The sequence below is a fragment of the Astatotilapia calliptera genome, chromosome 16, assembly GCF_964374335.1.
Source record: "Astatotilapia calliptera chromosome 16, fAstCal68.1, whole genome shotgun sequence".
NCBI lineage: Eukaryota > Metazoa > Chordata > Actinopteri > Cichliformes > Cichlidae > Astatotilapia > Astatotilapia calliptera.
Window position 1 is genome coordinate 20,117,282 of NC_137437.1, and position 17,571 is coordinate 20,134,852.

Sequence of the window (17,571 nt, forward strand, 5' to 3'; positions counted from 1 at the left end):
TGAAGAATAAAGGGAAGGTAATTGTTGATTTGTTAATACAGTGTCACGTGATATGTAAACTATGTTGTTCCGCCCCCACCCTTGCTTCCAATACAGCAAAGCAAAATACTCCTTGAGGAAATGTTTTGGTATTGGGCGGGTGGGCAATGAAATGGTTCCAACCAACCATTTAATCTTTGCAATTACTCGGAAAAAAAAACTTAGAAATATGATTTTAGACGATGATTTCAGTGCCACGAGCGGCTGCTGAACAGAACATGAGCACTTGGGATGCCACCGTGAAGCACATATCAAGGATAACAAGTTGATTGTGTGGGCTGACTCATGCAGTAGCATGTGCGCATGGAAGCACTGAAATGCTAGATAGATAGATAGATAGATAGATAGATAGATAGATAGATAGATAGATAGATAGATAGATAGATAGATAGATAGATAGATAGATAGATAGATAGATAGATAGATAGATAGATAGATAGATAGATAGATAGATACTAAGTTTGCGTTTTGCCTTTCATGTGACACAATGAAAGGCCCAGTAACCCTGACCATAATTCTAACTACCTTTTCACTGAAATTGCACGCAAAAACCTTAAATTGTGCAGACAAGAAGTACGAATTCGTCCTGCCTGGCGTGCTGTATTTATACACAATGCCACTATATCAGGATAAACGGACATAAAGGGGCACATACCTTTAGTGCACGCAGGGCATTGTATTTGATATTTGATTGTAGCCCTGGTTTCCTCGTAATGCCTGCAAAATACCCTTTATTTGCGCTGGTAAAGAGCCAAGGTCTAAGCACAGAAATAAAGTTACGCATGATTGAAAATTCCCACTGACTTTTAGAGAAGTATTTTTGTCTATTATTTTTATTATTTGTATTTATCTGTCTATCTATCTATTTATTTATTTGACAAAACTTGCTCAAGAAACTTGAGGTAGGTAGATCTGAACACACCAGTTAAAGATCACCATAAAGTCACATATGAAATTCACTATAGAATATTGGTGCCTTCATCTCTGTGTAAAATTATGCTACGCTGTAACCCAACTGTGCCAAAATAACACTGAGATTCTTGTAAAATGTTAGTACCTTTACATAAAATGGAAAATACTTCCGTCTGCTATCATTTTGTAGCACATTTGTTCTGGTAATATCAAGTGCTTGGCTAAATTTAGAACAACCTCGGTTTTGTTTGTAGTTTTCCGTATTTATTTATGATCGTACTGTTGGGATATGTGGGAATGTACTGTTGTGGGATACTTCAGCTACACGGTGTAATTGTGCGTTATACCAGCTTTCCTAATACACCCATAATATCTCCATACCATATTATTTTCGAAAGGACGCCTGTAATTCATGGGGAGTATATTGCACTATTTTCTTTGGTATTACTGCATGTTTTATATAAATTATTTGTTTATTTTTTTTCTTGGATACAGTATTCCCCTGTGACGTGAAATTGATTTTTGATTTAAATGACACTGACGACAGGGAGGATTTTGTGGTTATGAATAAATAAACAAAACATCCCTAAAATGTAAAATAAACATTTAATCATGCTGAACCTGTCGCTGTGATCTTTTTTATTTTTTGTTTCAGGTTTTTTGGATATGTCTGGAAATGTTTAGCATTAAAGCCAAAGCTTCTGAATGGGTTTAATTTGATACAAGATAAAAGACAAAAGCTTTAATAAACCTGTTTGATTATGTGAGATGTTTCGGCTTTAATCCAATAGGTGGCAGCATAACATTATGCATATATAGCCTTTGTATCGTGTCATTATGTCTTTACTCTGACCATTGTAATGTTTTTACTGCGGTAGGAGCTTTGCTTATCTCCAGTAACCATTTGAGTCGTGTTTGGTTTCCTGTGCAAGAAGAAAAAAAAAGAAAGGAACCATGAGATAATGTCTCCAGAGTCTACATCGTCATCAGTACCTAGGTATGCTAAATATAACAATCACATGAACTGATGTTTTACAAAGCCGATTTTAAGGGATTAAAATTATATGTGTTAGACTGAAAACAACGTTTTTTCAATTAATTAAAAGTCCAGTGACGCTGTTACATTTATTTCATCCAAAGAGGGAAACGTTATAAAATCAGACGTTTTGGGGGGGAGGGTTTGCAGTTTATACATTTTCTGTTTTACATTTCATAGTTTAAAAACTTTTAAAATATAGACTATGCGAGGTTTTAGATTTAAACTGTCGTAAATAACTTGTTGGCCTATAATCAGTCAAATCTCAAACATATCGCACATTTGATTCGAAGGCATTTTGAACCTTCCTGTCACAATTTAGGCGCTACAATCGTTTTTTTGCAAAGTGACCTTAATTCTTCTCAAACCTTCATTACAAATTTTCTTCACCCAGCTCAAAACCTGAAAAAATGACATTAGAAATGTCTTTTTCACGACATCTGGCCAAGACGGCTGCGCAAAATGCAACATAAACAGAGTTCTGTAAAAATATTTGAAGTTATCAACGTGGAGTAACGTGGAGCACAGAGGAGATACTTATAGATAGCCTACTTACAAAACAGGTTCTTTAATTTATATATAACCCCTTCTTTATCGATGTTAGAAATAAAACACACACAGACATCGGCCATCACTTTTTTGCACGACTCATGCGCCATGTGTTTTCAGTATTCAGAGTAACTCACGAGACACTACAATGAAACTTCAGCAAAGAAAAAGTCAAAAATAAAAATCTGAAAATTGTCGTTTATTACATCATCATTTTAATGTGACTACAACTATTTATATGACTAAAACTAATTGAGAAGAAAATATTAGGATTAGGAACAATTATGTGTGTGCAGATGAACGGTTTTACCTGCGCCCACGAATTGTTCGTGTTTCCTACGAGTGTTGCCCAGAATCTGGTGTTCACAGCTTCTATCGAGGCCAAATGGATAGCAGTCATCAGAAATGCTAGCTTTAATGCTAGAAAATTAATATAATAACGCACATGAAACGTGTGTGAACCTATATTTAGGAAACGTTTTGCTTTATAAAAGTGAGCTTTCGGCTGCAGCCAAGAATCACAAAATTACAGACTCCGACAATTTCAAAATAGAGTTTTAATGTCATTTACTGTTCTTCGTCCTTCGTGTTTAGGGTGTCAGGAGCCAAACTGAGGATACTCAGTCTAGCTGTTTCCAGTCTGGCTGTTTTCCTTTGAGGGCTATCCGCCGTCTATTGTCCTTGGTAATAAACTTGCTGCTTCCCTCGTTCAAGTTCTCATGGCTGAGAAATGCTACACTGAATTTTCGCAGTTATTTCTAAGTTTTTTTCTGAGTAATTTCGCAGCAATTTAGAGTCATTGGAAGTAAAAATAAATTTTTAAAAATGAATAAACATAAAAATATAGCAAATTTAAGAGACTGTAGACTTACATTCAGCTTAAATTTCCATTATGTAAAATATAAAGCTCCGGTCACCTAACAGAAATAATAACGTGAGATGTTGCATCGGAGAAAAAGCTGATTATATTCTGAGAAACTGTCGCGTTCATTTGGGAACACTTGACACCCTGGTGCCTTTCAATAGAATTATCTGAAGTAATGGACCTGAACCAAGAGTTCCTTCGAGGATAGTACTCCCACAAATGTGGTTGCTGTTTTTTTTTTTCTGTTTTCTGTATTTTAATGGGGCTACCGAAAAGGATCACTGTCTTTAAAAATTAGGTGTGCTGACTCAAATACATCAGTGGTGTGTATTTTTGGAGCTTGGAGTCACAGTTTCTTCTCAAATATGCTGCGTCACAATTAATTTACTGATGGTGAAAAATCGTTAAAATGCCTCATATGCATTGGGCTATAAAAGCTACCCTATGTTATAAGGACGGTGCTGATGCTGCATTATAACTTTATCTCCAGTGCAGTCATGATTTTGTATAAACGTGCCACGAAAGCACTGCAAAGAAATGACACAGTTAACATTTCAAAAAGTGGTCCCAAAACAAGGGTGGGGATAGTTTCCAGCATACATCACAAAAGTTGTAAGTTTTATGGTGGAAAACAGTTACTACTGTGTTATTTAACATTTAGTTTGCCACATTGTTTAGATTGCAGTCAATTTTCTCACTACTGACAAATTGTTTCTTTTTGTCTTTGGTCTTTTTTGTGTGTGTAGAGTTGATAGATGAGGTGGGGCGTGGTAAAAGTATTGCTTTAATGACATCAGGAAAAGACGAAAATTCTCAACAATTTAGATTAAAAAAAAAACATATTTACATGATTCCGGTACAGTGTTTCCTTTTAATGGCTTTTAAAAGCATAAATAAAAGTACCAGAAAATGCTCATGTTTTGTATCAACGAAGCAGAGGGTTTAAATGTGAATGTTTCATCATGGCTTTCATCTCTCACTCAAAACGTCCTGTATAATCTTAACCTGGTTGACTAGTTAAAGCAAAATAAATAAATAAATAATAAGCAAGCATCGAAATACTTGCAATAATGCATCATAACTCGACTTGTGGGACAATGTGGCTTTCAAATATGGTCGATTAGGACAACATAATATGCTCCCCTTTGTTATGCAACTGCATTCACAAGATAGCGCCACTAGATGGACCTCTCACTTCAAGAAAGAAGTCTACAAAGTCGTTTTAACAGTGTATATGGATTGTTTTAGCAATATCAGAAGCACTAATGATGGTGTAAGTGGTTCTCTCTTCTGCACATTTTAAAAGGAGGAGGATCATGTGAAACAACTTTATCTATCACTGACCCTGTCTGCAAAACCAGCCCCATGTTATCATACTTCAAGTGTTGAAACAAAAAATAAAGCACTAAGCACAGGAAGTTCTTAAAAAGCTGAGAGAATTGCCTACACAAGTGAGTTAACACTCTTTTACAATATCACACTTTAATTCTCTTGATTTTATGAATGACTAATATCACACACAATCCTACACATACATGATGATTTGGTGTCCCACATAGCTCAGTATATTTGTCACTTTGATTATTATTTCAAGTAAGCTCAGCATCTTTGATCATTGATGGAGGTACATTATTTTACAGCCTCGTGTTATTGTTCACCTCTAATATAGGCTATTAGTAATCCTTCAGTTGCCTCGGATTTACTCCCTGGTTATCAAAACAATATCTAGGATTTATTAACTTAATATTCTACTATCACATTTGTATGTTTCACATATTATTTTTTGTGCAAGAGCTTGAGATGCGATGAGGAGAAAACAAGTACCAGTAAATCTTTGCTAGCATTTGTTAACATTTATTCAGTTGTGAGAATTGTTCTTAGCAATACCCTGGGTGCTCGTTTTGTATTCTTCACCTAGAGATTGTTTTACCATGGATCAAGATAACTACCTAGACTGTGGTGCCAGGATGGATCAATAATTTTCCAATGCCAAGTGCATTTGCTCAGTCTGAATGTAATGGGAAAATGACTCATTCTTCATCTATTGCACTTCAAACTGCAAATGTGAAATTTTTGTCACTGTGGATCATATTTTAATAACCAACTAACCTTTGTTTTTTATAGGTTTGTTGTGTAATTTTTTTTATTCTTTATGTGTGTGTCATCATGTATTTATCTTTCACTCTTCATTGAATAAATTCCTCTTTAATGCAAAAACAATTAACAGATGTTCGAGGTATAAGAAGATTTTTTAGAAGGTAATGTCCACTGATCAGGGGCCAACTGAAGCCACTTAAGAGCCGCGAAAATGCAGTTCCACTAATGGTCACTAGAGGAATACTGATACACACAAATCTACTGAGGTTAACTGGGAAACTCCCCAAACTTCTCCCATGTTTTATGGTCTGTGGTTCATTATCCAGTTTGAAATCCATCATCTCACAAAGTTGATATTAGAGATTATGGGGAAATATTCAAAGCATGTAAGCTTAATTGGCAGGTGTCTTAGTTAAGAAATGACAGCTTGTCCCATGTCCGTTCCACCAGACTCTTCCTCTCTGCCCACACTTGTATTTTCTGACTTATTAAAACAGACACGTTTTTCTGAAGTTTTAGCACAATGTGAAAATAAATGTTCGGTTTTGTGTTTCTAATGTCTGTTTATCTTTGTATGTTTGTGTGGTGACACCACTGAAGAGTAACTACCACAAAGGTAGTTTTGTGTGCTTGGGCAGGTGTTTATATATCTGTCCATCTCTTTGGAAACAGGTTTCTAATGTGTTAACACTCCAATTGTGCATTGCATACTGTAGCAACATTTGCAGATGTAAAGTTTGAAGACTGATGTTGTACAACTCTTAAGCACCACTGCCACTGTGTGACCCCAGTGCAGGATGGTCACCAGTCCCGAGTCCCTAGTTTATTTGAGTTTAACTGTACATGCATTAAATCTGATCTTATGCTTTTTCTGTGTCTTGTGACTCATCGACACTAAACATGTGAACAATTTATTAGCTGTTAAACTCATTTGTGCTTTTTATTGCTTCACACTCCACAATGCATACTTTGATATAACATTATTGCATCAATGTCATTTCTGTCCACTGTAATAGGCAAAAGAAATGGCACATTTAATCAATGTTTGCTCTCCGGAATAAATAAATAACTTATTCAAGTCAAGCAATATGAACTTTTTTTATTCACCTGATTGCATTTTATCCCATTCTATAAGATGCTGTTTCCTATACTTTTTCCAGATTCCAGAATATCTGTTTTTACCTTACTTTACAGTAAAAAAAAAAAAAAGTTAATTATGTTCACAAATGGAAAATCTTCTTAACAATCACAATGTCTGAAAATTTCTTTCACATAAGAACAAAGGACACCTTTGCTACTATGAAATTGCGAGTAGATATCGTCACACACAATGATAGCAAAATCTTTGATTACACATATTTTCTACCTCACCTTCACTACCCTAATTATCTATCAATGAAGAGAGAAGTAATCGATCAATACCTGAAGAAACTCTTTGTCCAAACAAGCTATCCCTTGCACATAAAAACACACAGAAATTGTGTGCATGGTGACTCCACATGACAGAGAAACGTAACTGTAAAGTACAAAAAAAGGAGAGAAACAACATATAACCTTTCATCAGCACAACTGCAGCCTTGCTTTCCACCCGGTGATTTGGCTAATACTATGAAAGCTGCAGGTTTATATTTATAGGCTCCAAATGTTCCCAACATATGTACATAGGTAAATTCTGTGTGAAAGAGCTCTGGTTCTCAGTGCAGCTGCTCACTTTAAGTCATAAAATGTGATAACTCAACACATGTGCATCTGTGCAATGCATCAACTGCTGAGGAAAACCTTCAGAGTCACCTCAAGTCATCCACATTAAAGCCTTCATGTCCGAGTGTAAATGTAGCAGAAAAGTGAGGGAATGCTTATTCCTCCACACTGTGCATGGATATTAACACTAACTCCTGTCATAAAAGAAGGTAAAGGTGTATAACTTTAAAAAAGAATTATATATGTAATTGCACTCTCGCAACAAGATGACTGTGACTTAATAAAATTGAACTTCAAAGGAAAATTTAATCAAACAAATCAGTGGCAAGATTTATTTTCTGTCACAGATTTTTTTTATGTACAGAAGAAAAAGATTTGGTCTATTTCTCTGAAATTTGCCAAAATTACAGATTACAAATTACATTTTTATAGTACATAAACTTTTGCACTGTAGGACTAGCTCTCTTTTGTTGGATGGTGCCTGTGCAAGAGTCGCACTGCAGTAGCTGCACATCCAAACCTTTCCTGTCTTCTACATGTCATTTGTATTCATGCACATATTAAGCATATCATTTTTTATGCCCAACCTCCAACCAACACACACACTTAAAAAAAATTCATAAAAAGATCCATCAGCTGCAGAATTAAAGCAGTGCATATGCAAATTATCTAATTATATTACATGTAAATTCCCAAAGCTCTGGGGGAACAATGCATTTCAGTGTCTTATTTCAGTTTAACAATATTTGTATTTTTTTTTAAAACATATTGTGTTCCCAGACAGTATAACAAATGCATGTAACTTGCTTTAGATTTGTGTAAATTTAATTAGTTGGTCTTTTACTGCAGGTTGTAAAACATAAAAATAAAATCAACAGCAGTTAAACAGTGGGCTGGGTCCCTGATTAAATGATTATGACTTGTGTGGATAAAACAAACGAAAAAGGGGGTGCTGATGCTGCCATGTTGATACTTAGTCACGCTTTCACTGTTAGTTACTGAAAAATAATAATAATACAACAAAACATGGGTTGGGTGAATGATTTCTTTTTCAAACTGCAACACAATGCAAGTGATACAAATATATTATAGCCCACAGTCAGCTGATTAACTCCATTATATTCTTGATAATACAGAGGACACTGTAAAATAGGAATAAAGCTCTTTCAGTTTCCAGCTGCTTGCAGCTGTTTTATAATACTCTTGTGGTAGGCTCATTACAGTATTGATCTATTAAACCATTGTCATAGACACTAGTATTGGCTGGCCAGACACAAGTCAGGACTTAAACTACAACCAAACATCCATTCAACGTCTCATTTCAATGCAATTAAAATTAAAACCTGCAGGAGGCGCCAGAGGACGCGCATAGGATTATCTGAGGGCGCCTTTATAGTGTTTTCACGTCGACAAACTAGTCCAAGCACGGGTGTTATGTGCTCACATACAGTTAATATGTTAAATACTTTTCTGTAATTGTCTTATGAATACACCCTAACTACCTTTCAACAGAAACGATTGAAACGGACTAAAAACTGGATATAATACTTCAATTAGATAAGACATCCTAAAATGCCAGAAATGGCTGTGTAAGATATGAAATCTGAGTAATTCAGATGAATTTAATGCACAAGTCAATCAAAACGAACGAGGGAAACGTAACGAGAATTAGCTGTAACGAAACGGCTGTTATTACAACAGCGACGTTTCGATCGTCAAATCATAAAAGCTTATATAGACCCAATTTGGCTAAATTAATTTTAAAAGTGGCCTTGTGTTAACGAGCAGCCTTCATACTATGTGTACTGATAACTGTTTGTGTGTGCTGCTGTAAAAAAATAAATAAATAAAATAAATAAATAGAAAATCCAGGCGCGATTATCGCAACGAAATGTGTCGTTCACGATTAAAGAGCTGGGTGCAAGTCCCCCAAAAAACGGAGAAAAACACATACTTCATAAAATAAAATAATAATAAAATAAAACAAATCATCAACGTAACACTATCTGAAGAATAACACTCTTATTCTCACGTCACTGCTTTCCAGCTTAATCTGATTGCACTTCGCATTCTGATTAAGTCGCAAAAATGGCAAAAATATATATATAAAAGAAAAAAGGGGAATAAAAGGAATAAAAAAAGAACAATGATTAGGGAGGGGGAGGGCTGGAAGAGAGGAGGCAAACAATGGAGAATCAAAGCATAATAATATTCCTAAACGAAGAGGGAAATGTTGCCTCGCTCATTTTATTAATCAGACTGTCAATTTCACCCAAGAGGCCAAACCCAAGAGCGATCTACAACAGACTCAGAGATCAACCCAGGGACAAGCACCTCGCTCCTCACTTCTCTCTTCCTCTCCACTTGGATATTATTCGTCTGACCGAAGGCCGCCTCCATCATCAAGTGACAGCCCTCTCCTATTTATTTGCTTATAAACCTGTTACAATAAATGATCATTGGAGCAACGTCAGCCCAGCATTTTAACAACGAACAGCAGCCACTTTTGATGAATGACATTTTGCTGCTGTGGGGAGGATGCACGGCTCATTTTGAGCAGTCGCTCGTCGATTGCGTTTAGATTCTTTCATTTTTGCGTCTTGCTTATAAAAAGGTTTAGAGACAGTTATTTAGACACAGTTGCAGGAGTTGCATGCGGATTTAGCTCCGACACAACTCATTGGTGCTCCAGCCCCCTGGACAAGTGTTGTGTGTGTGTCTGTGTGTGTGTGTGCTTTTTTTTCTTCTTCTTCGTCGTCGTCGTCTTCCACGGCTTAATGATGGAGAGGATAAGAAAAGAGATGATATTGATGGAGAGAGGTCTCCACAGTCCTGTCGCCGGGAAGAGGCTCGCAGACACGCCTGGAAATTCAGTGCTGGAGGCCCTGGAAAACTCCCAGCACGGCGGACGACTAAGCCCGAGAATAACTTCCGCTTCCCTCCATGGAAATCTTGGGGACATCCCGACGAAAAGCAAATTTGAAATTGACAGTCTTTTCGGTACACACCACGGCAGTGAAAATTCTTCCTCGGCGGAGATTTCCTCGTCAGAAAGCAGGAAGAAAATGAGCCTTTACTCCGAAGTTTCGCAAGAATCAGATATTAACAGTGATGTGGAAGTGGGATGCCCTGCGCATCGCTCCCCGAGCCAGCACAAGGAAAACAATAAAGGTAAGATTTTATTTTCATCAGTTTTTCTCTCGGCAATCATTTTGGACATGAACATTACTATTATTGTTGTTATTGTCGACTATTTATTTTATCCAAGGACAAAAAATTCCAAACCAAAACCCTAAATTATTATTATTATTATTATTATTATTATTATTTTATTATTATTATTATTATTATTATTATTATTATTATTATTATTATTAGTTACACAAACGTCTTGTTATTCTACTACACTGTGAAATCCGGTAGGCCCACTCACAAGTAAAGCTGAATTACTATTATTAGTATTAGTATTAATCTTATTATTATTACTGCGAAAGTTTTATTTTTTATTTATTTTTTTAATTTTCAGGTTTTTCAGACAGTAGCTCTGGATCTTCCAACACAAGCTCAAACTCCCTCCAGAACATGAACGGTAATTCAACGGTGGGATCAAACAATTCAAATGCCGATCAAGTCAGAAGGTATCGGACTGCTTTCACCAGAGAACAAATCGCAAGACTGGAAAAAGAGTTTTACAGGGAAAATTATGTTTCGAGACCGAGAAGATGTGAGTTAGCGGCGACGCTAAATTTGCCCGAAACTACAATTAAGGTACGTTGCAAAATTAAGCTTGAATAAATATTCCTCTGTGTGTGCGCGCGCGCGTTGTGTGTGACGTGCACGTGTTTTTGTGCATGGAAAGCAATGATGTGACTATTTAAAAGCAAACACATTAATAGCAACAGTGAAAATACTCTGCAGTTTAAAACAGGGGCCGTGTTATCTTTATTCGTGCGCATAAAATGGTGCAGACATTTTTTAAATTTATTTTATCTTGCACACACTCACACAAAATGCGATTTTACTAAACAGCTAAAGATGTGGATAGTGACAAATTTTACGTTATGGATCCAAGTAATTTGTACATTAATCCATTAAAACAAGAATAAGTGCAAAACAATATACCCCCCTTTACTTTAACGGATTGATAATACTGCAATAAGCCGATCATTACTTCGAGAACATTTGCATGAAACATTTGAAATCAGCGCAGGTAACGTGTCTGTCCAGCTCAGCTCTTCAGAGGTCTGAGCTTGAAAACAACATGGCAGCTTCAATATGGGGCTTGTTTTGACTCTGTGTGCAGGTGTGGTTCCAGAACAGGCGGATGAAGGATAAAAGGCAGCGTTTGGCGATGTCCTGGCCCCATCCAGCAGACCCTAGCTTCTACACTTACATGATGACGCACGCGGCAGCTACAGGAAGTCTACCTTACCCTTTCCACTCGCACATGCCTCTACATTACTACCCGCACGTCGGTGTCACGGCAGCAGCAGCGGCCGCCGCCGCCACCGGTGCCGCCTCGTCACCTTTCGCCACTTCCATCCGCCCCCTCGATACCTTCCGAGCGCTCTCCCACCCATACTCACGGCCAGAGCTTCTATGCAGCTTCAGGCACCCGGGACTCTACCAGTCGCCTGCAGGCCTGAATAGCTCGGCCGCTGCATCCGCGGCGGCTGCGGCCGCGGCCGCGGCAGCTGCGGTAAGCGCTCCGTCAGCCACCGGGCCCTGTTCGTGCTTGAGCTGCCACAGCAGCCAGGCGGCAAGCGCATTGGGCTCCAGGAGCGCCAGCGCTGACTTTACCTGCACAGCTTCCGGGCAAAGATCCGAGAGTGGATTTTTGCCGTATTCTGCTGCGGTTCTAAGTAAAACTTCAGTCCCGTCACCAGACCAGCGAGAAGAAACTTCACTTAACAGATAACTGATCACGCAGCCAACGCGACCGTTTCCTATTTTGCTCCAGTCCTACTTTTAGGGGTGGGGTGGGGGTATTAGGCCTACTACTTTAAATGGGGAGTCCCACCTGGGCGATGCATTAGGCGGTATCATAAACACACCGACACTCGAAGATTAAAAGTCTAAAAGTGATTCAACTGGAAGAGACTGTTTTTATTAAAACAAACACTGATACCCAAAACTCTGAAAATTTTGCAGCTAGTAACTTTTTTAAAGGCTTATGGTCGTGTGTTGAACTATTTTTACGGGAGCTACTGGATTAATTTACACATTTGAGGGGAGAAAAAAACATTTTAGCTTTTTTATTTAATAATGTCCCACTGCCTCAATAAATGTATCATATTTATATTTTTTCCCCAAATGAAAACATAAACTTCAACTTAAATGTCCAATACTCTGTGTGACAAACCCAGCCTTGGCTATCTCGGCTCCTTTAGTTTTCGGATAAAAATGTGAACTAATCATGCTTATCTAAATTTAGATATAGCAGACGGTCTACTTTTCTGCCCAGCAGCATATCTTTCTTCACTATAGGTCTAATAGACTGAGATTTTGGCAGCAATAGCTTCTCCAACACCCAGCCTCGGCTCTATAGGGACACCTCTAATCAGCTAGAAGGTGCATATAATTTTGCACCGCGTCTTTCGCGTCAAGTTTTATGTTAATAATGAGAGGATCATGACAAAAATTGCCAATCATGTACCTAGATGGAGCTCCTTTGAATACATGACTGTAAGAAAGTTCCTCGTTTTGAGACCCGCTGTCAAGTGCTAACAACCCGCGGAGGGAAGTCATTAGACATACAAAAGACCTGGAACAAAGCGACAGTCCTGGCACACAGAACGCACTGTATGAGGATGCTGTATCTGACACATGGACGGTTATAAAATATTACACACAAAGTAGCTTTCCAGGACTCTTTGATTTTTTCTGATAATGGCAGATACCTCGATATATCAGTCTCTTTTATTTGCATTGCTGCACCTCATTATATCAATCCAGTATTTTCATACGTGGGCTATCTAATCCCTATAGGACCTCTTCACCCACAATGACGGGACGGAGCAAGGCGAGAGTTCAGATAAAATAGCCTGGCTTTACAATCTGTCTGCGCCTGTAAAATGGCTATGTGCATTTTAGTTGTTCCTGTTGGGACATCACCAATATGTTAATTATAAAACATGTGAACTGTAAATCGTTAAATATTTTCCAAATAGTCCTACTGATAGCTTAAAACTGAAATATTGATCCGGAAAAATGTACCACGAAATGTGGATGGTAGGCTATTTTTAAAACTTTTTTTTAATTTATTTTGTGACTTGTTGAATGTTTCTTTTTAAATGTTAAAACACTGGATCCCATAGCCAACAAACTGGCTTGTAAATTCACCAATGGTCCAAACTCATGACCTGTTTTGGGGGTTTGTTTGTTTGTTTTTTCGTGCAAATTTATACATTTACTATAGAGATGGAGAAAAATTCTTATGATCCACTCAAAAGAGGCTTGGAAGGGCTGATAAACGGGCACTGAAATTAAATGGAAAAATCTACTGGCCTTTGTCCCCATGGTCTCTGTTATAACTCTATATCTCTGTATTTAAAATATCAATGACTGTATGAATTTAAATATTTTAACTTGAAAAAAATGTGCAATATGAAATGTAAATTATGTTATTTATTGATCGTGTTTGTTCTTGGAAAGTAAATAAAAAAAGTCTTTACACATTTCCGTTTCTTCACATGAATGACACATTTTTAAAAAATAATTGTAACCCTGGATGCTACAAATTATTATGATTAATTTTGAATTTAACTGCTTAAAATAATGTAAACATTTTTTCTGCGTATGCTTATAGCGACATTGAAGGCACAGGCTTATTTAAGTGCCGCTGCACCATATCTATACCCAGTCTAACATTAATTAAAAATACGTGGAAAGCTACAGGGAATATGAGGCCTGCCATCACGGGTCATTCCGGCCCTATAATTTACCATTATTTTTACATTACCTCTAAATGATACAAGCTGATACTGTCGTTAATTGCACTTGGTTAAATATAGCCTACACCAGAATGCCCCCAGGGGACTTCAAGATAAGTTGCTTTTTTGAACGTCCCCATTAAAGAAATAGGATTAGGGGAGCAAATATGGGCGTGATATATCACCAGGTTTACTTGCTCTTTACTAAAGAGAGGGCTGCAACCCATGCAACAAAGGCACTGAGATAGATGGAGGTGTAAAAAGGAAAAGACAGAGGCCAGAAAAACACTGTCCACAATAACACGATTAGTTTTGTATCCAATGTGCAAGACAGAAAAAGAGAATTCATCATAATGCAGAGGACTGTCTGTCACCTTCACTGAATGGTTTTTGACAAGAAAATAAATCTTTTGGGTTGTTAAATATATTTTATATTTTCTTTATTTCAGTGCTAATAGAAAAACCAAATTAAAATGTCCACCAGCGAAATAGAAATGCAAAGATCGATGATCCTGCAGCTACTGTCCAATCACCCCTATTTAATTGACTGTATTTTCAGGGTAATTGAACTGCTTGTTGTAAATTGAGGATTTTATAGAAACGACATGAAAACTACATTTACTGACATTCATCGCATCTTTGACATTGATTATCTGATCAGCGCCGTGTCATGCTAACCTCCAATTCTTCATTACACACTGTTTATGAGCTGTTACAGAACAACTTGCTTGTTCCAGAGTGATTGATTGCCTTATTAACGCGTGTTCTTGTAAGTGTGACCGGACTGATTACGATGCATATGTTTAGAATAATGTTTCATTTAGCTGACTGCGAGTAATGCAGGGTGACAGCTGCTGCGGGAGGACAAAAAACCTAAACTACAGGGAGCAAGCGGGGCCAAAACGCATTTAAGGTGGAACTAGAAGACAACACACGGCCCTGTGGTCAAATAGTCGTTCAACGCCACATAACGGACTGGCAGCTCAGCTGGGTCTTCAGTGAGCCAACTGGGAACTAAAACAGCTATTTTGTTACTATTGTAGGTTTAAAAGCATAAACCCGAGTCCATTGTAGCGTGCACTCCAGCTGAGCGTATATAAAACATATATGATACAGTAAAAGTGACTTCCCAGCTATTATTTAAAATGGTGGCGAAACCTATCAAGACAGCAACAACCAAAAAGCATCTTTGAGGTAGACGTTTTCATATTTAGCTAACATATTTCTCCAAACTCTTGGATTAAACGCACACCACAAACGGGAGCCTGATGAGATTTATGCCACCATTATGCTTCTAAAGTAGTCTCTGCTCTGTTTGTCTCAAATCATTGCCTCTGTTCAAATGTTACTTTCATATATTACATGGCATTAATTCAACTATAGCTCATTAAGACAGAATGAAATGGTTAAATTAACTTATCAACTCATAATGATGATGAATGGGGTATTAATTCAGATACAAGCTGGGTAATTTGCAATTTTGCGCGTTTTGATGGTTCTCAAATAACATTTAATATAGCGGGTCATCCCCTCAATCAATTACATGAACATGTGAGTCGGTCGTATGGAAAATCCCCTTTTCATGCATATGTATTGAAACATGTTCTCAATTATTTTTGGAAATTGCTTTTATAGGTTTTAGAGTGATTCTTTCAGTGGTTCTTCACTCTGGTTCTAGTTAAGGTGGTACTCCAAATTGCCACTCTTTTTTTCTGAAAGGTCTGTTAAGCCTGTAGTGTTGCATTTTTAAAAACCATGTGTGGAAAACACGATTTATTAGGAAAAGAAATTCAGCGTTTTATTTTAAACCCTTTTTCCCGGTACTGAAAAAGCATTACATCTCATCAAATTAGTCACAAATTCATCACTTATTTATTTATTTGTTTATCTGGGTAAAGGAGCTGGGTTAAGGTGGGGCAAGGTCAACGTAAAGACCAAGAAATAGACAGGTTAAGATACAATTACAATGGATTAAAATTGTTTGCGACCTAAAATGGTTATATTGTTGTCAGGAGTCCCAAAGCAGTTCACAAAATGCTGTATTAAAAATGATATTAAATACTGTTCAAAATATGGTTCTAAGAGTAAATACAGAGTTAACATCATTTCCACGATTTTCAAATTTGTTCCATCTTAGCCTCACTGAGATTTACACTGCCCCCCTGTTTTTGTAATGTTCTGTGGGAAAGTGTCCCAGTGTTTTAAGTAGCACACAACGGAATTTCCACTCACTGAAATTGCTGCCTTGGTACCAATATTGGTTCCCTAGCTAATCTAGACTAGTTTCAGGTCTATTTGACCGGAGTCAGATTATAAATATTCCTTTGAGCAGACCAGTTATTTTCAACAGTGTTTTCAGTATAGACAGCGTGTTGTAGACTTGTTTCTGCTGCAATACTCAAATAAGTATGCTTCTCCAAAACGTACTTTTTGGAGTGACCAAACATGAAGCAACAAGATATATTGAAAGTCTCCGGGGATGCAAAAAATATTTTAAAAAACACAAAAAAAAACCGTCCTGAGTGCATGAATATTTTGACTGGCGGTATAGTTCCATCATTGGAACATCTATACACGACGATAATAAAAAAAAAAGTGTACACTTAATTTTTGGGCTTTTTTGCATGGGAAAATTGCTCTCTGCGCTGATAACTTCTCCGCTGGAACCCGAGCACGTTAAAGCCGAAATAAAAAGTGAAAGAGGACGCGCGTATTCTACAAACATTCTGCGTGAATGTATAAAATACACTGTATTATTTTCTTTTTTTGAGTTGATTACAGAGTGACCCGTCAGTTTGTACTTACTTAGAGGCAGGAATACAAAGCAGAAATTTAAATGAATTGGCTACAATTTTAAAGAGTGCCACAGAAACAGTAAATGGAAGATAAAAACCTCAAACAGACGGGGTTAGTAACACAACAATGAAGAGTCAGCACCAGAGAAAGTGTATTTGGGGAGATACTTTACCCACAGTGGTTCTAGTGTCATATACATGTAGTCATTAAACGTCTGTAAATTGATAGCTTTCTCCAGGGGCGTGTCTTAAAAGGAGCTGGGGGTGCCCTTTCACCCCCACCCAGCCCACACTTCTAGGAATATAGAGTGCTCCCTCCATCCCAAAGCCACTGAATCAGTGAACGTTTTTCCATTTTTAAGTGTGTAAATATTCTGATACTCCACTTTACTTTGCTGTAAAAATTGTTACTTATAGTTGTTTTTTTTTTTGTTTTTTTTGCTGTATATAACTGATGCAATGTTACTAAAGATTAAACACAAAAAGGCATGAAGTAATACAAAATTGCTCCAGTTTCAACATAAAAGTGGAACATAAGGGCATTAATGTTTATGTAATGTATTAGTAGATGACTGAATAATATCATATAAATGATTTCTATATAGCTGTTCTGCATAATGAGTGTCTTTACTGTAAATGCCTATA

At 37.2% G+C, this 17,571-nt stretch overlaps 1 protein-coding gene across 1 annotated transcript; it reads left to right on the plus strand.

Moving 5' to 3' along the window:
• Positions 1-9,338: 9,338 nt before the first annotated feature.
• evx2 (even-skipped homeobox 2) lies at positions 9,339-13,876 on the plus strand. The gene is made up of 3 exons (XM_026145065.2): positions 9,339-10,370; positions 10,726-10,967; positions 11,503-13,876. The coding sequence occupies exons 1-3, from the start codon at positions 9,713-9,715 to the stop codon at positions 12,115-12,117; spliced, it is 1,515 nt and encodes a 504-aa protein (XP_026000850.1). The 5' UTR covers positions 9,339-9,712; the 3' UTR covers positions 12,118-13,876.
• Positions 13,877-17,571: the final 3,695 nt, after the last annotated feature.

What these genes read in the sequence shown, in the direction of transcription:
- evx2 (XM_026145065.2), top strand. Translation starts at nt 9,713, where the DNA reads ATGACATTTTGCTGCTGTGGGGAGGATGCACGGCTCATTTTGAGCAGT. An exon ending in GCACAAGGAAAACAATAAAG is followed by an intron (nt 10,371 to 10,725) that starts GTAAGATTTTAT and finishes TTTAATTTTCAG; the next exon opens with GTTTTTCAGACAGTAGCTCT. An exon ending in TGCCCGAAACTACAATTAAG is followed by an intron (nt 10,968 to 11,502) that starts GTACGTTGCAAA and finishes CTCTGTGTGCAG; the next exon opens with GTGTGGTTCCAGAACAGGCG.